This window comes from Xyrauchen texanus, chromosome 38 (genome assembly GCF_025860055.1).
Source record: "Xyrauchen texanus isolate HMW12.3.18 chromosome 38, RBS_HiC_50CHRs, whole genome shotgun sequence".
Classification (NCBI taxonomy): Eukaryota; Metazoa; Chordata; class Actinopteri; order Cypriniformes; family Catostomidae; genus Xyrauchen; species Xyrauchen texanus.
Window position 1 is genome coordinate 16,067,173 of NC_068313.1, and position 21,093 is coordinate 16,088,265.

Below are 21,093 nucleotides of genomic sequence, written 5' to 3' on the forward strand. Positions count from 1 at the left end.
AACCAAACCTATTTTTATGACTATCTGAGCATCTAGATAGAAGAATGAGGGAGTTAGAATCCAGGCAGGTGAGTTAAAATGACCCCTTATCACCCCCGAATAATAAGGTTATTCTAATCAAATGCGATATGGGACATACAGTTGTTTTAGTTTTATTCAACCAAATCTTTTTTTATGACATTCCGAGCATCCAGACAGAAGAATGACGAAGGTAAAATCAAGAGAAATGCTGAAAATGAGACTCTGCCCATAATAAACAGATTTTATTCCAATATATGATAATGTTTATTTCAACGTTGCAAGATAGGGAACTACAGCACATTTGCTGTGACTACAGCATGGATCATTTAGAACTAACAAATTTATAAAATAAAAATATTATAATTATGCATGTTGAACACACAATCTACAAAAATGTGTCATTAAATGAGTTAGTAAAAGAGACACAAAATAATGTGTAATTATTTCCTGAGCAGTTGTCACTGTAGTATAAAATCCTAATATATATATATATTACAAATCTACACCCTTGGGCACAACACCTGTTCATGGGCCTCTCAGTTCTTAATCCGTCCTTGGCTGTGGGGTTCTTTTAATATTTTGCCTGGAGGACGAGTGTTCAAAGAGTGAGGAGATATTCGGGATTTATGAGGTGAAACAGGCTGCTGGTGGGATGGGGAGTCTTCCACAGTTGCTGGCAGATTAAATATTGAGAGGATTAGAAGAAAAAGCTGACATCTGAGCATTCAGGCTTAATTATGCAGAATATTTCATGTGCATTGTATGCCTTTATCATGACATGATATATTCTCCATATTCAAATGTTTCATAAACTAAAGTAGGCCCAACGATAGTGGGGCCTAAGGATGTTGTTACCTCGACAAAATGATATTGTGGCCACGACTTATTATCACGTTCACACGAGTTAATATGACGTTCCCACAAATTAATGTCTCGTGGCCACAGCATATTATCACGTTCCCATGAGATAATATGTCGTGGCCACAACAATACTAAGTGAACCAAACATGTCCCCTCCCGATCACCGTAGATCCCAGATGTGTATGACTTTCTTTTTTCTGCTGAATACAAACAGAGAATTTTAGAAGAATATTTCAGCTTTGTAGCTCCATACAATGGATGTGAATGGTGGACAGAAATTTAAATCTCCAAAAAATCCATAAAAGTAAATATTAAATCTATTTCTTCAGAAGCGACATGATAGGTGTGGGTGAGAAACATATAAATATTTAAGTCAGTTTTTTACTATAAATCTCCACTTTCACCGTCTTTTACTTTTTGGTGATTTGCATTATTTGTGTATATCGCCACCTACTGGTCAGGGCAGGAGATTTATAATTTATAGATTTTTGGAGCTTCAAAGTTTGGTCAACATTCACTTGCACTGTATGGACCTACAGAGCTGAGATATTCTTCTAAAAATCTTCGTTTGTGTCCAGCAAAATTAAGAAAGTCATACACATCTGGGATGGAATGAGAGTTAGTAAATGATGAGAACATTTTCATTTTTGAGTGAAATACCCCTTAAAAAAGCAAAATAAAGGAACATATCACAAATCTCTATTGCAAATTGTCATTCACTTTTGACCAAAAGAGAAAAACAAGGTAATGTAGCTTTCACAGTGACAATTAAGTACACAAACTAAATAAACTTCCACAGAACAGGACGGTATTGTTGATAAAAGGTGATTTCAATTGCTCAGATATTATCATTTACAGTAATTGTGTAACTAGTGCTAATATTTTAGAAAATATTTTGTAATGTATGTGTGGCAGCGGGGGTGTGGTTAAGTGCCCTTACCGCTTCCCTCTCTCCGGACGGGCACTTGACCCCACCCCCGCTGCCACAGTATGACTCAACGATAAAAAACTATCTTTAAAAAAAACTCTCTTCACATGAAACTTGTTCGCACTGAATTGGTCAGATATCCAGACAGAGTCTGCTAACAACAAGTGATACATCTCTTCAAAACTAAATTTAAAATAAAGTCTTTGCTCTTCATGCTAAAAATTGAATAAACTAATTTTGGCCTAGAATAGTCCAAAAGAGGCTTATAAATTAAACTAAACACATATACAATCCAATATCATACAAATGTACAGGCAAAAATAGTGCCAAAGAATGATCCAAAATATTGATGAGCTCAGAAAACATACATACAAATCAGTAGCTAATTTGGTTTTAAAAGCCATGTCTATCAATGTGCCTATAACATTTAAAAGTAAGAGAAGTGCTTGGCAGACTCTAAGATGACACAGATAATTACCCGTAATGCTACTGCCAGAGAGCTCAGTCCACTAAAATGCTACTTGCTACTCTACAGCCTATAAGATCAATGGCTTCCTGAATGTTATTAATCAGGGCAGGATCTGAAAAGTAACAACAGTAGACATATGTCCTACGATTAATTAAAAAGTAGTGTTTGGAGGGGAATTTTGTTTTTATTGTAATCTAAAGCTGACTCACCAGATGAAGTGTTAAAGTGTCACTTTAGTGTAAATATTAAAAAGGTCTTGTGATAGGTTAAAATTATAATTTGGTACTATGACAATAAAAAAGTAAAAAAAAAAAAAAAAAAAAGTACATGTTCTAAAGCTCATATATTACATATGGGACAAGGTTTCAAATTATAAAAATAAAAAGATTGTGGTACATGGGAGCAGCAGTGCATGCAAATATTCTGGTCCAATAAAACATTAAGGCACCAGAGGTATCCAAATCTAAATGTTTGCTTTTTTGTTTTGTTTTTGTATTTAATAAGAAAAAATCTCTTCCAAGTATAAAGGCAGTTTCAGTGAGTGCATACACCATACCATGGAAAAGACAGGACTGTTTAGTTCCATGTTTGAGCATCTGTCAACTTCTGCAAAAGAGGGATCTGCAAAAGATAAAATTCTGTTTAATTAATCATTCTCCAAAATTACTGCCAGCTTATTGATATGAATTATGCAGGTGAATCATACAGGTGAATCATACAAAGAAATGTCTGGATCATCTTTCAATCAATAACAATTTAAATTAAAAAAATTATAGTTTGCATTAAGAAAAAGAAGCCTGATTTAGGACCATTAAGATTATTTCTCATTACTGTAATGCAAAGAAATCTAATTTAATTCTCAAATTTTCACAATAACATAAAAAAAACGTATTTTTTATAATTAAAGTACAATACTAACTTAATCTATGCATACTTTTTCATTTCAATAATAAACTTGGCAAAAAAGAAACGTCCTCTCACTTTCAACTGCTTTTATTTTCAGCAAACTTAACATGTGTAAATATTTGTATGAACATAAAACAGATTCAACAACTAAAACATAAATTGAACAAGATTCACAGACATGTAACAGACAGAAATGGAATAATGTGTGTGTGGGTGTGTGTGTTTTTGTGGGGGGGGGGGGGTGGGGGTGCATTAAGTACTGCAGTGCATCTCGTTATCATGGACTGCACCAGATTTGCCAGTTCTTGCTGTGAGATGTTACCCCACTTTTCCACCAAGGCACTTGCAAGTTCCCGGAAATTTCTGGGGGGAATGGCCCTAGCCCTCACCAGGCGTTCCAGACGTGATCAATGGGACTGAGATCCGGGCTTTTTCTTTTTTTGCTGAGTTTATATAATCTCAATAAATCATTATTTTTTAAAATATTTTTTCTTATTTAATTATACTGTACATATATTTATTTATTTCTATTTGTGATATGAGATTTTTTTTTTATTTAATTTTTTTAACTTTTGTTTTTATAAATCTTTCAGTTTTACTTGTCATGTAAATGATATTGTGATAAAAATATTGTTTTTATTTATTTATTTTTATATGACTTTAGGGGTAAAATATGACCCAGGCATGTTCGTGACAGATTTCGGAAGATTCACACATACCTTGTATCATTGGCACAGCATGCTTATTTGCCCACTCAGGAGGCAGGAAAATGGATAATGATTAAAACGTTCTGAGTGAACTGCCCATTTAAGAAAATGTGCCTGAATATTTTATCTTGAAAGGTCTGCTTTATTTCAGAGGGTTTAATCAATAGCTGATTAGATCATGTACATGAATTAACTTGAGCTCTCACCTTGGACAGGTCAACACCTGTAAGTGCATTAACGGACACTGGCAGCTCGGCCAGAAGACGGTTTACATTCCCGGTCACATGGCTGTCCTCCCCACTCAGAATAACAATCTCATTGGTCTTGGCCAGAGGAGCCGACACCTTGGCAGCGATCTGCGAGTGATGGACAGAAGTTAGGTAGTCAAAATGTGACAAACAGCATTAAATATCAATACCAACCCTGTAAAACTGTATTAAGGAGAAATACTTACATACTTATAATGCATATAATAACAGTCTATATTAGGGTTCTCAACCATTTTCCCTCTAACTTTTGTTCTTGCTGAGCAAATCCTATATCTATTAGGCAGAAACGTTGGCCACCTGAGCAGAATATTATAAAATACCAATATTTTAGTTGGTACCAATACCAGTGATATTTCACAATTGTTGATATTTGAAATCTAATACCACAGTAAAAATTGTATATGCTATTATGCTGTAAAACACACTCCTTTAAATTAAGTTAAATATTAATGTAAATATATTAAATAAAGAGAATGGAAAGTTGCCTTAGTGCTTCTTAATTCAGAAAACACTGCTTTATGTTTTTAATTATTTAGGTAAATAGTCATAATAATAAAGAAGTAGCTTATGCATAAAGTAAACTAAGAACACAGTAGGCTAATAATAACAAATAAATAAAGAACAGTCAGTGGTCTTCTTTTCAATGTTGTTGTTTGATTAATATTAACAACATAAAGAACAGCAGCAGATCTATTAGACTACATTAGTGCATTTACACTGCAACATCTTATGCACAGATCTGATATTTTGGCACATACCTGATTTGTTCCACCTGTTTGCATTCACGGAAGGCATAAGGGACTGTTTATATTAATCACACCCGGCAGCATTGAACTAATCAGCAAATTGTGTGGCAGCAGTGTAATGTAAAAAATCATGCAGATATGGGTCAGGAGCTTCTGTTAATATTCACATCAACCATCAGAATGGGGAAACAATTTGATCTCAGTGATTTAGACCGTGGCATGATTGTTGGTGCCAGATGGGATTTGTGGATTTCTGTAACTGCTGATCTCCTGAGATTTTCACACACAACAGTCTCTAGAGTGTAAAGAGAATGGAGCTAAAAACAAAACAAATCCAGTGGGCAGCATTTCTTTGTATGAAAATGCCTTGTTGATGAGAGAGGTCAATGGAGAATTGCCAGACTGGTTCGAGCTGACAGAAAGGCTACAGTAACTCAGATTAACACCCTGTACAATTCTGTGAGCATAATATCATCTCAGAATGCACAACATGTCAAACCTTGAGGTGGATGGACTACAACAGCAGAAGACTTCTGTCAGCCAAGAACAGAAAACTGAGGCTGTAGTGGGTCTACCATTTATGTACCTCAGCAGAAATCCAGATTTGTCAGAAAAGGTGATTTTTTTCCAATAGTCTTCTGTCCACTTTTGGTTGAGCTGTGCCCACTGCAGCCTCAGTTTCCAGTTCTATACTGAAAATAGTGGTACCCGGAGAGGTCTTCTGCTGCTGTAGCCATCCGCCTCAATGCTCGACGTGCTGTATGTTCAGAAATGCTTTTCTGCATAGAACTGTTGTAATGTGGTTATTTGGGTTACTGTCACCTTCCTGTCAGCTTGGACCAGCCTGGACATTCTCCTCTGACCTCTGATTTAACAAGCCGTTTTCACCCACAGAACTGCCACTTGCTGGATGTTTTTGGTTTTTCACACCATTCTCTTTACACTCTAGAGACTGTTGTGCATGAAAATCCCAGGAGATCAGCAGTTACAGAAATACTCAAGCAGCCTATCTAGCACCAACAATCATGCCACTGTAGAAATCACTGAGATCACATTTTTCACCATTCTTTACTGAAGCTCCTGACCCGTATCTCCATGATTTTATACATTACACCACTGCCATACGATTGGCTGATTATATAATCGCATGAATAAGTAGATGTACAGGTGTACTTAATAAAATGGCAGGTGAGTGTATATGTGTTGTTTCACAAATTGATAATGTAAATTTCTCAACTTGTTTACACACAAGATTTCATTCAAAGCTTCAGCTCCATAGTGGAAAAACTTAACATTCATATGTTGAAACACTGAGCATGCATACAGCTCTGATTCAGGAAAATCTCTAGGTTTTCTCACACACTTGAGTCACCATCTGAGCAGATGTTTTTTCTGTCTGCACGGGAGCAACATCAGAAGTAGAGGAGAACAGAAGTTTTCACAATTCTAAAATATCAGTAGTTCACACCAATGCAAGGGAAATTTCACTAATCTCAATATGCAACCTAGACTCAAAGTATGAACGTTTCTATAACTTTTTACAAACTGACTTTTACGTGCCGTGTTCTACGTTTTGCTGCATTTTCCTGGTGAAATTAACACTAGAGGTGCTATAACAACTGTGCTTTTTATTCACTCTCACACAAATCACAAGAACAATGGCAGATTATGACTTTATAAACACTTATTTTTCACTCTGTTAGACACACACTGCTGTTATGATATTGAAACACTTTTACTATAACGCATCATTTGAAAAACAATACATTTTAAGCTTGTATTACAGACTCACCTACATTGACACACTTATTCCAACATGATTAGCTTCTGCAGTAGCTCACCTCATTGAGTGTTTCACTTTCAACTCGAAAAACCGTGGTTTGAGATCAGTCAGGTATGCAAGCTGATGTGTCAGATGAGAGTGTAAAAGAAGCATCACTATATGACATAGTTGCTTCAGAAATTGTGCTTTTCATTTCTCATTTTCTTTTTGGACAGTAACAGTTAGGTTAAGGTGTTGGTTTAGGGTATGTCAGTTTTGTTTACCTCTCATTTTATTTTAGATCAATATTGGTTAGGTTTAAGTTAACGTTTTAGGTTTGGGAGGTGCATTTTAGTCATTAAACCTCCATAATATTCACCTTAAAAACCTTGTCTGACACACTTTTACTCGCTTTTGGCACCCCTCGCTGGATAATTCACCGGTAAACTGCAAACAAATGTGTAATAAAGCACATAATTTCATTTTTGCAAAAATGTTGCCACGGTCAAGTAATGTTTATGAGACCAGTTTTGATGCCACATCATTAAAAGATAAAGAATTTAATACATATTAATAATTTTTATTAAAACATGTTGCCTTGAAGTATTTCTCAATTTAGTTTTTTAAGTAATTATTAAAGTTAACATAAATAAATGAATAGAGTGTTTTTCTCTCTTTCTTGTCATAATGGTTTGATTACTAACATTTGTAATTTGTTTTGTTTACATTTTTTTTTTTGTATAGACCTGGTCCTGAAGTACCAGTACTTTTGACATCCCAAATCCAAATAATACATTTTCTAATCTAAGCCAGATCTGTTAAACAGCCAGAAAAGGTTCCTTCACCTTGGGCAGTGCTTCTAGGATTAGGGCAGTCTTGGCAGCATCTCCATACTGCTGGTAGGCCTCTGCCTTCAACCTCATTCTCTCTGCCTCGGCTTTTCCCACAGATGAGATAGAGCTGGCCTCTGCCTCTCCAATCTTCTTGATCTTCTCTGCCTCTGCCTGAGCATTCAGAACTTTCTTCAACCTGTCCAGGAGTACAAATACAATACACTTTATTTCAGTCAGTGTGACAGATCACCACATAAATAAAGGGTATCTGATTAATAAGACCTTCCCAACTCAATCCGTGAAGCTAACTCACTCTCTATCTTCAAAAAATGGCTAAAAACACATCTTTTCCAAAAGCACTTAACCGGTCACGAAAACAAAACAAAAATTTACAATTCTTGTTGCACTTAAATCTGTTTTGTATACTATTCTGATGATAGTGAAACGTTGTAGTATGGCACTTTTCGTACCTCTGTCTTGCTTATGTTTTCCTCTTTTGTAAGTCGCTTTGGATAAAAGCGTCTGTCAAATGAATAAATGTAAATGTAAAATGTAATAAAATGCCCTATTTGGGTTTGTCACAATGCAAAAAATGCTTTAAGCAAATTATAAAGTTTTTAGGGTGATACATTTTTTTTGTCTTGATAGGCCTTGTGAGATTCACTCAATAGGTATACATAATCATCTGAATTAATAATTAGAAAAGTACAAATGTGTTTGTAATGTTAGCCATACAAACATAATTCAGGACAATCCAAACACACTCACTTCCGTCCTTCTGCCAGCTGCAGCATCTTGTAGGCCTCAGCCTCAGCAGGGAGTTTAACCATAGCAATCAGCTCCATCTCTGTCCTTTCAATTTCTTTTTCCTCAATGGTGATCTGCTTTTTCCTTTGTACCACCTCAATCTCAATCTCCTCCAATCTGATCTTCTGCTGCTCTTTAGCTGCCTGCAGTTCATAGGCCAGCTGTGCTACAGCTTTCTGTTTGGAGGAGACAGGTCGAACATTCACTATCACTCTCATCTAAGATGAAAGGTCTATTCACACCAAAACCCAACTGAATCTTTGTTTGGCTAAATGATTGCTCAATTCACTGATTGATCGATCTGATCTAAAAAAAAAAACTAGGCCTGTCGGAGGCTAATGTTAATCCCTATCCTTCAAGGTGTGAATAAGTCCAAATATATCCTCTGTTTCTGTTCAAAATCATGTTTACAACGAATATTTGCTCTTGGTGACCAGCTGATGACCGTGGATACAGTTGAGAGAAATCAAACCAAACCTTAGTGTCCACCTCTTGATTGAAAGCAGCTTTCTGCAGCTCCAACTCTCGTTTGGAGTCGGCCATTTTTGTGTCTGCCAAGAACTTGACGTACATCATTTCTTTCCTCATTTCAGCTTCCTGAATAGGGACAACAGAGAAGCTAATGAACGTCTCACATCTAATGGATAAATGCATCTGCACTATAGAGAGTGAAGCCACAAGTCTTTTACTCTAATCCCTGCATCTCTCTCTGCCTCGGCCACCCCGATGTCTGCGTCCCTTTTGACAGCCGCTGTTTGCGTCTTCCCAAGAGAGCTTAGGTAGTCAAGCTTATCATACACATCCTGTAAGGAAGGACAAGTGTCCGGCAGTGATTTGGAAATTATACTTAACTTTCAAAATATTAGAATTATATAATTGTGATAATTTTCTGTTGCTTTTTATGCTAGAACTCCAGCATTTATACTTTGTGAACAGCTAATTAAATTCATGAATATACTGTACAACAAATGTCTATGTACTATAGGTGCACAAATGGAAAATTGATAAAGCACACCAAGCATCTTTTGGGTCTTATCACCACTGCCATTGACCGTCTAATGCATATTTTACAAAACATGGTAAGCACTTTCTCAAACTGGCAAGGTCTGATTTGATTAGCTGGCTGCAATCTCTTTCTCTCCATGTCCTTCTGGGGCAGAAAAAGCTGAATAAGTAGCCCTGAATGTATGCAGATCTCTCAAGTCATTGGCCTTTAGTTTACTCACTTTAATTGTGAAGCTCAGGATCTCAATGCCCATTCGACACACATCAGGAGCTGCGAATTCCCTCACCAGTCGAGCAAACTGATCTCTGTCCTGGTAGATTTGCTCCACAGTTAAAGTGCCTGTGGTTATAAAATCAACAAAACATTAGCTTTACAGAATCACATATGAATTAGTTTATTTTAAAGGAGGTTATTATTATAATGTTTAAGCCTAGATATTATTAACCTAAGATTGAACGTAAATGTCCCTCCAGGGTTTGCAGGACAACACCTTTGATTTCCATGACAGACTTTCCCAGAAACTGCTCACAGGCAACAGCCAGTAAGTCTTGATCAGTTATAACCTTGACCTAACAAAAAAGACATGGCAAGCATTAAAGACGGCCGATCATGTAAAATTAAATTTCCCTTGCTCTTTTGAAATGAAATGCTTGATATTCTATGTAAACTTACTGTGACTTTCATATCTCAAAAATTCCTTCCGTTCCAAAATTTACATTTATTGAAACTTCTGCAAAAATAAATTGATCTAATCTTCTGCAAATTTTTTGACATCAAACAGATGACTACATTAACACATGACCACCCACAAGTCACGGTGAGAAATAAGAAGGAAGTAGGAGAGATCCTATAAGACAATATAAGACATCAACTCCAGAAGAAGATAAATTATTTTAGCTGTAATAACTAAAGCTAAAAGTAAGACTTTGGGGAATTTCACCAAACATTGAGCTGGCAGTGTGTAACACCTGAAGATCTGTTTTTCCTTCCAAAGGATCTAAATGTCAGGAAAGAGTGGTTAAAGTTTTGTGATTGTTTCATGGCAATGTCTCACTGTAAATCCAGGCTTTACAAAGAGCCTTACAAAGAAGATGAGGCAGTGACAACTATATTGGAAACAGCAAACTACGAATGTGCAAAACGTCTCGGTTACCTACGTAACCTCGGTTCTCTCTAGATGAGGGAACGAGTATTGCGTCAGCTAGCTTACGCTACGGGAAAGATTCATCTTTTCTGAGATATTGAAGCCAAAAAATTATCCTTAATTTTGTATCATTTGTCAACGCAGTGCAGCAACTGCAGACCTTGAGCGGGCTAGCTAGCGAGCTCATTGGTTGCTCTGCGGCAACTGCTGCAGCCTATAGACGAACTTGCATGAACTCGCGCCCAATGAGAGGCCGCCATCACTGTCCCAAAGCCCGCCAGAATGGGCGTGGCTAGGGTGCATATAAGCGCAGTTCGTAGGCTGGAACCCTGGTTTTCATTGAATGAAGCTGAAAATCGCCGTGGCGCTGAAAGCACGGCCAGCTACGCAATACTGCTCCCTCATCTAGAGAGAACCGAGGTTACGTAGGTAACCGAGACGTTCTCTTACGAGAGGTTCTCTCAGATATGTAAGCTAGCTTACGCTCACGGAACCCACTGTCAACGCCGTCGCGCCAAGCATCCACTGCATGAGCCCCAGGGGTGGGGGACCCGGGGAGCCCTTGTGAGTGGGGAAATAATATTTGGCCGGCAAGAGTGCGGGTCAGTGTGTGTGTGATACATAAGCACATAGTGGGAAGGGAAAAACAGAGCGGCGGTGCCGGTCTGTGTGGAATGTGTCCCATTAGTGCAGCTCACCAGGGGAGCTGTAGCGTATTAAACCACTAGTAGTTTTGCCTGCAGAGCGGGCACTTCCAGATTGTAAAATCTGACAAAGGTGGAGGGGGAATCCCAGCCCGCTGCCACACATATGTCCTGAATGGAAATCCCGCTGGACCATGCCCACGAGGAGGCCATGCCTCTGGTGGAGTGAGCCCTAATGCCTAACGGGCATGGCAGGTCTTTCGACGCGCACGCGGCAGCAATAGCGTCCACTATCCATCTAGACAGTGTCTGTTTCGAGGTGGCGAGACCCTTGGTGCGCCCTCGAACTAAACGAAAAGCTGCTCAGCGCGCCTGAAAGAGGCGGAGCGCGCAGTATACAATCTCAGTGCTCTGACTGGGCAAAGGAGATTTGTGTCGCATTTGCTATCGGATGCTGGCAGAGCCGATAGGGAAATAATCTGTGCTCTGAAAGGAGTACCGATCACCTTGGGGACATAGCCGTGTCTAGGCTTTAAAATGACCTTGGAGTCACTTGGTCCAAACTCCATACACGCAGCGCTGACAGACAGCGTGTGAAGGTCTCCCACACGTTTAACTGATGACAGGGCAGTCAGAAAAACGGTTTTGAGTGAAAGGTATTTCAAATCCACGGATTCAAGCGGTTCGAAAGGGGGGGCTTTCATAGCTTCGAGAACTACAGAAAGATCCCAGAAAGGAACCGATGGGGGGGCGCGGGGGGGTTCATCTTTCTAGCTCCCCTGAGGAAGCTGATGACCAGCTTGTTTTGGCCGTGCAGGGGTTCGGCGAATGCCGCGACGGCCGCCACGTACACTTTGAGCGTGGATGGGGATCTGCCCTTATCCAACAGCTCTTGTAAAAACACGAGCAGTGACGACACCCCACATGTCCGTGGGTCCAGGTCTCTGTCGGTGCACCATTTTGAAAACACCGACCATTTGGACGCATAGAGTCTTCTCGTGGAAGGGGCTCTAGCGTGTATGATAGTGTTCATTACTCCTTCTGGCAAAGCGACGGGTAGTCGCTGATCACCCACGCATGCAGCCTCAGCTCTGGGTGGGGATGCCAGATCGTGCCGCGAGCTTGAGAGAGGAGATCTGCTCTCACTGGGATGGGCCACGGGCTGTCAGTGACAGCTGTGTAAGCTCCGGGAACCATGTCTGATTCTCCCAGCCGGGCTATGAGGAGCACCGAGTGACGCTGCTCCCTGATCCTCTGCATTACCTGTGGCAATAGCGAGACGGGAGGGAAGGCGTAAAGCGGGCGGTTGGGCCAGTCCTGGGCCAGCTGCCCTCGCTGAGAAAAATACTGGGCAGTGAGAGTTCTCTTCTGACGCCAAGAGGTCTATCTCTGCTCTGCCGAATATTTGCCATAATTTCTGGACTGTTTGAGCGTGCAGGGACCATTCCCCTGGGGGAACATTGTCTCTGGACAGTCTGTCTGGGCCGCCGCTCAGGTGGCCTGGCACGTGCGTCGCCCTCAGCGAGCGCAGGTGGCCCTGGGACCAACTTAGTATGCGTTTTGTCAGATGGAAGAGGTTCCTGGATCTGACACCGCCCTGACGGTTTAGATAGGATACCACAGATCTGTTGTCCGAACGGACCAGGACGCGGTGACCCTGAATGACCGGGAGGAAGCGCACGAGCGCGTACTCGACCGCTATCATTTCCAGACAATTTATGTGAAGGAGCTTTTCCTGAACTGACCATAGGATCGAAAACCGGCGAAGCCCTCGCGAGACCGCGCCCTAACCCGTGTTGGACGCTGCCTGTCGAGATGACTTTTCGGCGAGATACAGCTCCCATCGCCACTCCCCACTGATACCATTCGCCACCGCCCAAGGCTGCAGAGCTGATATACAGGTCTGAGTCACTCTGATCGGCTGGCGCCTGTGGCCTACGCCCGGCGAGACGCGTGGGTGTTTAGCCAGTGCTGAAGCGGGCGCATGCACAGTAAACCCAGCTGAAGTACTGCTGCGGCTGAGGCCATGTAACCTAACACTCTCTGAAATTTTTTCAGAGGCGTGAGGCTGTTCATCTGAAAAGACGCGGCTAGTCGCTGAACACGGCGCGCGCCGTGTAGATAAGCGAGCCGTCATTGCCACAGAGTCTAGTTCTATTCCAAGGAAGGAAATTGCCTGACTGGGCTGTAGTGAGCTCTTGGTCCAATTGACTGCAAGACCCAGACTGTTCAGATGACTGAGGAGAACTGTCCTGTGAGACAGAAGCTCCGTATGTGACTGTGCCAAAATCAGCCAATCATCCAAATAGTTCAGAATTCGCAAGCCCTGACTCCGCAGGGGTGCGAAGCGCCGCATCCATGCACTTCGTGAAAGTACGGGTGCTAAGGACAGGCCGAACGGAAGGACGGTGTATTGATAAACCTGACCGCCGAGGCTGAATCTCAAGAATGGCCTGTGACGGGATTTATCTGAATCTGAAAATAGGCATCTTTCAGATCGAGAGAAATAAACCAGTCCCCTGGCGCATCATGCGCGAGGAGTTTCCTGATTGTAAGCATTTTGAACGGTCTTTTGCAAGCACCTTGTTCAAAACCCTGAGATCTAATATTGGTCTGAGGCCGCCGTCTTTCTTGGGGACAAGAAAATAACGGCTGTAAAGCCCCGACTCGCTCAGTGAAGGCGGCACTCTCTCTATGGCCCTTTTGCACAGAAGGTTTGTTATTTCTGAACGAAGCATGCAGGCTGCTTCCGTGTTCACAGTAGTTTCGAGCCGCGCCTGAAGCAGGGAGGGCGGCGATCGAACTGTAGCAAATAGCCCTGTTTTATTGTGCTTAACACCCATTTGCATATCCCTGGGATAGCTTCCCACGCTTTGAAGCGTAACGCTAGAGGGTGAATGGCCGAAGTCGCCCTGATTGCCGTACACAGCGGGCTGAACAGAATGCGTGAGCGCGCTTATTGTGCTTATGCATGACTGCTCGCAGACAGCAGGGACATGCTGTTCTGTGAGTGACTTCCGATTGAGATGAATGGGGAAAGAGTCACATCTGTTAAGTGATGCGCGAGCATAGTCACAGGCACGGGACTTACACATAGAGAGGTGTTTGCTGGCCGTGTGACAGAGCGGGCAGAGAGGGACGCGCAGACGGGCTCGTGGGCGCTTATTGACTCTAACACTGAGCGGCTGTGCCCGCTTTATGTGAGTGTGCTCTGATAGGAACACGGGAAGTGTAATGCTTGTGTGTAGGGGTGAACACTGGATTGTGGGCACATTTTCTACACATAAGACATGTTTGCTCTCTGATAGGGACACGGGAAGTGTAATGCTTGTGTGTAGGGGTGAACACTGGATTGTGGGCACATTTTGTACACATAAGACATGTTTGCTCTTTACAAGATCTTTTGTGTCGCCGTGAAAACGGCGTTTGAGTGCAGGCAAGCCGGTAGTAACACCGGCTTGTTGGCTGCTGAATTCACCACTGTAGTAACCTGAGAGAAGGGGACTGACAGGGGCTGAGCTTTGACGGTGTTCCGGCCGCGGCGGGACTGAGCCGTCATTTTTTCAACAAAGCTAGGAGGACTTCGGTTGTTCAGGTTTCAGCGCAATCTTAGGCCGAGGCCCGCGGGGGGGGCGGCGGTCTGCGGCGGCTGTCTGAGCGCGATCTGGGGCGGCCGCCCTGTCGACGCTGGGAAGTCTGGCTTTGTTGAACTGGGCGCTGTGAAGATGCTCGTGCAGGAGGCTGGTTACGTGGGCGGCCTGCAGAGGAGCTAGCGCAGCGAGGCAGGAAGAGATTCATGGCTTGGGTGGCTTTCTGGACTTCCGAAAAACGGTCAACAATGCCACTTACCGCGGAACCGAAGAGACCGGACGGAGAGAGCGGCGCTGAGGAACGTGGAGCTCGGCTTCTCCCATGTCGGCTAGCGTTAGCCACAGGTGTCTCTCGGTTACAGTCAGCGAGGCCATGCACTTCCCTAGGGCTTGAGCTGCAGCTTTGGTGGCGCGAAGGGCGAGGTCCGTCGCGCTCCTTAGATCTGTAACAGCCTCTGGGTGCCTGCCTTTCTCATCCCATTCCCGAAGAAGGTCCGCTTGGAGGATCTGCAAGACGGCCATGGAATGCAGAGCAGATGCGGCTTGGCCGGCGGCGGAATAGGCGCGGCCAACACAGGCGGAAGTAGTTCTGCAGGCCTTAGACGGGAGCACTGGTTTAGACCGCCATCTCGCGGAGGGCGGGCAATCCTCGACCGGGGGGGATGGAAGAGTAGCCCTTCTCGGCTGCGCCGGTCACTGAAGTGAGAGAGGTGGAGACGTGGGATCGAATCCTGGCCGAGAGAGGCGCGTTCCACGATTTAGAGAGCTCGGTGTGGAGTTCCGGCAGGAAGGGAGCGGCCCGGGCCGCAGGCGCCGCGCGGTGAAGGCTTTGAAGAAAGCAGCCGTCGAGTCTGTTGGGAGCCTGCTCAGGGGGCGGTGACCACTCGAGCCCTAGGTGGTCGACGGCCTGTGTGAGGCGGCGTATCAGTTCCCCTTCGACTCCGGCGCAGGTCCTGCTGGATTCCTGGGCCGATGAGGAGGCTTGTGACCACTCCTCGCTGTCCGAAGCCATGATGGAACAGCAGCCCTTGTCCTCAGCCTCGCTCTCCGAGGTGGCAGCAGTGCGGCCGCTCGGCGGCAACTGCGCGTCCCGGGGGGGGGCAGGAGGGTGAACGCGATGCTCGAGGGAGAGGCTCCGGCGAGACAGTCGCTTCTAAACCCGGTTCCGGCAGCCTTTTGGAGCGGCGCTTCTTCCGGCGCGGCGAAACAGAAGGCGGCGCGGCGGCTTCGGTCCTGAACGCTTCGAGTCGAGCCCGCAGGGTCGACATTGGAAGCTCCTCACAGAGGTCGCATCCGCCGTCAGCGAGGGCGAGCTCTGCATGCCCCAGTCCCAGGCAGAGAGCGCAGATGATGTGGCGGTCTCCGGCGCTGAGAGGGGTGCGGCATGAACCGCAGGTGCGAGGCATCTTTAAAAAGACGCTCGTGCTCTTTTGTGAAGTTCACTGAGGAACTAGTTTGCTTTAAAAGGATACGTCGCCGGATGGCGTAGCTCGCAGGATGGCTGAAGGTGGCAGCGGCCGGCTTCTTCGAGCGCTGTCCAAGCTTGCTTGATGCCCCTCGAACGGCGACGCAGCTTCTTGCAGTTTCAGAGATGCGAAGAGCTTCGCTGAAGAGATGAAAATCAGGGTTCCAGCCTACTGAACTGCGCTTATATGCACCCTAGCCACGCCCATTCTGGCGGGCTTTGGGACAGTGAGCGCTGGCGCCTCTCATTGGGCGCGAGTTCACGCAAGTTCGTCTATAGGCTGCAGCAGTTGCCGCAGAGCAACCAATGAGCTCGCTAGCTAGCCCGCTCAAGGTCTGCAGTTGCTGCACTGCGTTGACAAATGATACAAAATTAAGGATAATTTTTTGGCTTCAATATCTCAGAAAAGATGAATCTTTCCCGTAGCGTAAGCTAGCTTACGCAATACGAGAGAACCTCTCGTAAGAGAACTACCAATTTTCATAATGGACTAGTCAGTGGGTTATCTGAACGACTTGTCTTGTTAAGGAATCCATGTGTAATTAGGCGATATACGGATGCTAAGTACCGCACATCAATGTTGTAACTAATGAATAGTCAACAAATAAATAGGCTAAACAACTATCACCTCTTATTGCACAAAACCATCAAAGTAAAAAAGTAAGAAATAAGCAAGGCTGCAATACAGTGCAGCACAAAACCACTTTTGCGCATCCTGAATGCAGAGAGACGTGCTTCAGTGTAACTGGAGTGCTTCAGGGTGATCCTCGCTGCACATTAAAAGGTGCATAACTGTAAGATTGTTGGTACTACAAGACATCTAGTTCACAACATCAGTTTAAACCTTTTTATGGCAACTATTTATTTAAACAGTTTCAGACAGAATCAGAAAAATCTTCAATCTCTCCAAAGAACCTCACAAATATGGGAACATGATTCACAGCAGAGCATTTAACGTCTGACAGTGATAGTCTTGAAATGTATTGTTGATACGGCTCATTGCTGTGACAGCAACGGTGCATAAAAAGACTATACCTAAAACATTAAAGAGACAAAACATCTTGCAGAGGGTTTTATTGTGCTGACTGCTATTCACTGTTAAGCACAGCAAGCTATAATCATGCAAAAATGCTCTCTGAGAAGTGGTCTCGCTCAATTCATTTGAGAATGATGTCTCCCATTAAAACCACCAACACTAAAAATATTAATGTTAGTTGACCCCACTAAAAAACCACCCTGGCATGTCCCTAAAGAAAATCCACAATCCTTAAGTATTGTTACTCATTTCACATGTGAAAAGGGCCTTTGCATACAAGTCTTAAAAGAATATCAAAACACTGGTTGTTTAAGAAACATTGACCAGCATAATAAATGATATGATTTTATGTTGTGTAAGTATGACACACAATAGCGTAACAGTACCCGCCCACTTTTTCAAATGCCTTGAATCCGGAAGTATTTCCATAAATTTCTTCCATATGGATTTCATAAAATTCTAAGAGTTCTAAGCCATGAACCAAACTGGTGAGCTCCAAGGTGAATAAAACCATTACAAACTTTGATTTGAAGCAACAAAGTTTTTGAAAATCAGACAAAGGTTAAAGAATGTGTACTTAATGTGTTTCCTGGGGGCATGAACTACAATCCCATGAAGCATTGCGAATGACAAAATTGCATAAAAAAAATTATGGAAAAATACAAAACTATTGGTTTAAAGGAACAATATGTTTTGAAAGCACAAAGTAGTGTGTAGGGAGACCAACTCAATTGCATCATTCACAGTACCTGATGGGAATGGGCAGTCGCTGCAAAGCTGGTCTGGTGCACTTTGTTTACCGCAAATATCTGATTGCTGGATCATTTCCCGTCAGGTTCATGGGTAGTATAGCTCTTCACAAGATATTCCATTATTAAACATGATTTTTAAATAATTAACTGGTGGCCTTAAAAGAAGCACATACCATCGATTGACCAACTCAGGACTCCCAGTAGGACTTTAAAGGTTATTTTGTTTTTTAATCTATCCCCCTATGTAGAAAATCATGGGATTTATTACTTCCGGAACCTGACTATTGCGTTGATATTTATTATACTTGCTATTTATATATTCCGGGCTATATAAATCTCATAGCTACCTTCCAGCAGAGTTTAAGACACATGAGATTCTTGATGAGTTGGTCAGGTGTGATTCGAATTCGAACTTAACTCTGCAAGATGGTAGATCTCCAGGAGTAAGACTGACCATCCCACCATATACATTTGAGTGTTTATTTACATCTAAGAACAGAAATGTAATTATAAGTGTAATAACACAATAACAAATATAGCTCTGGTTGGACCGTGGCAGAATTGCTATGTTCGGAGCATGCTACCATACTCTTAATATTTCTTAGGAATATACATATGGCAGAAATAGTAAGAGTCCTAGTATGCTATTCCGAACTTAGTCAATGCTTACTTGAGCGACCCCTGTAACTGTGATAGCAACTCCCTCGGCTGTCTCCACATCTTCACACTTTGGCTGTAATGTCATAATCTCGAGTGTAATTCTGGGGACAAAACACCAGAGGGTAAAAAAACATACCCTCAACCACAAGTAAACTATGGTTAAAGCAAGAAAAAACGGATTTTCAGTGGGACAACAAATGGCATGGACAACAGGTGGAGTTGACTGGAAGAATGCATTCAGTAAATTTTAAATAGAAAAGCATGATCGATCATAGATACATTCATAGTCCAGCCAGTTCAGCTGATCATGGAAATTACCAAACAGGAATAATTCCAAATTACTGTTTGAACAACAGTGGATGCATGTTAAAGTTACTGCAAGTAAAGACCTCTAAAAAGCATGCACAGCTGAACTGGATTAACAAACACCCCTGGCAAGGTGCAGCCTTTAGTTTTCTACAGTCAAGCAAAACATCCATTGTTAAAGTGAACTTCTAACTACTGAAACTGCAGCACATGGTGAAATGTGATCTTGTGATCCTCTGTTTATTTGACTGGCATTACCTTTGAGTGTCAGATATAAGCCACCATGCCCACGCCCAGCCTCCCACCACATATGTCTTCTCATCAGAGTCACAAGAGGCACCTGCACAGGAAAAAATAAATAAATAAATCATATTCAAATCTACAACAGTTAGACTGCAGTGATCATCTCCATTGAAAAAAAATGTAAAGTGTGAACAGAGATCAATACTGAACTAAAATTACATTAAATAGGAAAAGGTATTGTGGCAGTACCATGGCTTCAGATGGTAATACCAATGTACTTTGATATAAATCAGGCACTGAATGTTTAAATATTTATGCACTATGTGTTTACATGACACATCTGGGTACTTTAAAGATTACATGGAAAAGGCAATACATAAATAAATAAATAAAGTACAGGCAAGGTATTGCCATGTCCCAAAAAATGTATAAATAAATAAAATGCATATTTTTGGTTAGACCCATTGCTTTTTGAAAATCAGTGTCGCCACAATAGAATACTAAAGTGTCTGTTTCTACGACTGTATGAGTTTAATCTAATGAATGGATTTCAGAAATAATAAATACTAATGCTATTAGAGTGTAACATGATACACCTAGCTAACATTGTGGGAATTAATGAGGGAAATTATTTCATATCACTGAACATCACGAAAATAAATAAATACAAAAGTCGCTTGAATTTAATTCCAACTTTTTGGAAATTGTTTGATTTTTGGGAATCTAATATATAAGCGACTAATATAAAAACAGGAATGCAGCTAAATGAAGCTAGCTAAGACAACACAGTTTGACATTATTTTCCTCATAATTCACGCGAAAGCAATCGTTAACACACACTTTAATACGTATTCACTGCAGGAATCGCATTTTTTTGTTTGTTTGTTTTTTAAAGACCCTCATTACAAGCACATACATCAGGATACCTGATACAACGAGCGCTTCATTCGGTCCAACAGTCAAGCAGCTACCCATTCTGGCGTTTAATACTAATTATTAAGTACTATATCGTCAGTATATCTGTAACAGTTCTATCTTGTGGCCTTTTAGGAGTCCACAGCCCTAGTGAGAGAATACATGTTTGTCAACACAGGCGACACTGCCCACCACAGGAAGCGATAATGTGTGCTGTGTGTTAAATCCTAGTGAGCTGCCTAACTAGACAGCAGTACTGGACACTCGTTTAGAACGTTCGAACGCTCCTAAGTGCTGTCTAGGTAGGCCGCTCGTTAGGTTTGAGAATATGGTCCGTGTAAATACTGACTGTATGCCTCATGTTCTATGTAATATACATACTAGTGTATTTTTACAGATATATATAATACGGATAAATCGCGTGAACTGCACAAATTATATCATGTTTTATTAGTTCTAAAACAGTTTATAATATCTTCTATATTATATACTTCTATATATCCATTTAAAGTTGGACTCAGTATTGTATTGTGTGTGTGTGTGTGTGTGTGTGTGTGTGTGTGTGTGTGTGTGTGTGTGTGTGTGTGTGTGTGTGTGTGTGTGTGTGTGAGCATGTATTTATCACTTTGAGGGGACCAAATGTCCCCTAAGGATAGTAAAACTCGAAATCTTTGACCTTGTGGGGACATTTTGTCGGTCCCCATGAGGAAAACAGCTTATAAATCATACTAAATTATGTTTTTTGAAAATGTAAAAGTGCAGAAAGTTTTCTGTGAGGGTTAGGTTTAGGGGTAGGGTTAGGTTTAGGGGATAGAATATAAAGTTTGTACAGTATAAAAATCATTATGTCTATGGAAAGTCCCCATAAAACATGGAAACACAACATGTGTGTGTGTGTGTGTGTGTGTGTGTGTGTGTGTGTGTGTGTGTGTGTGTGTGTGTGTGTGTGTGTGTGTGTGTGTGTGTCGTCTTGGACTTACACTGAGGTGTGGATGCATTGACAGTCTTATGCGTTCCTAGCAT

The 21,093-nt window shown here is 42.1% G+C and overlaps 1 protein-coding gene across 1 annotated transcript; it reads right to left on the reverse strand.

The window, feature by feature from the left end:
- Positions 1-1,099: 1,099 nt before the first annotated feature.
- LOC127631793 (flotillin-2-like) lies at positions 1,100-20,207 on the reverse strand. Its single transcript, XM_052110134.1, has 11 exons — positions 20,082-20,207; positions 19,171-19,252; positions 18,617-18,707; positions 9,761-9,884; positions 9,536-9,654; positions 8,999-9,112; positions 8,787-8,906; positions 8,271-8,485; positions 7,515-7,698; positions 4,099-4,248; positions 1,100-2,900 (listed from the first exon to the last, which is right to left on the reverse strand). Exons 1-11 carry the CDS (start codon positions 20,128-20,130, stop codon positions 2,856-2,858), a joined length of 1,293 nt encoding a protein of 430 aa, XP_051966094.1. The 5' UTR covers positions 20,131-20,207; the 3' UTR covers positions 1,100-2,855.
- Positions 20,208-21,093: the final 886 nt, after the last annotated feature.

Coding starts and splice junctions, on each gene's coding strand:
- LOC127631793 (XM_052110134.1), bottom strand. CDS start 20,130: ATGGGTAGCTGCTTGACTGTTGGACCGAATGAAGCGCTCGTTGTATCA. Junction 9,113..9,535: donor TCCTGAGCTTCACAATTAAA/GTGAGTAAACTA, acceptor CCTTCCTTACAG/GATGTGTATGATAAGCTTGA. Junction 8,486..8,786: donor ATCAAGAGGTGGACACTAAG/GTTTGGTTTGAT, acceptor TCCTCCAAACAG/AAAGCTGTAGCACAGCTGGC.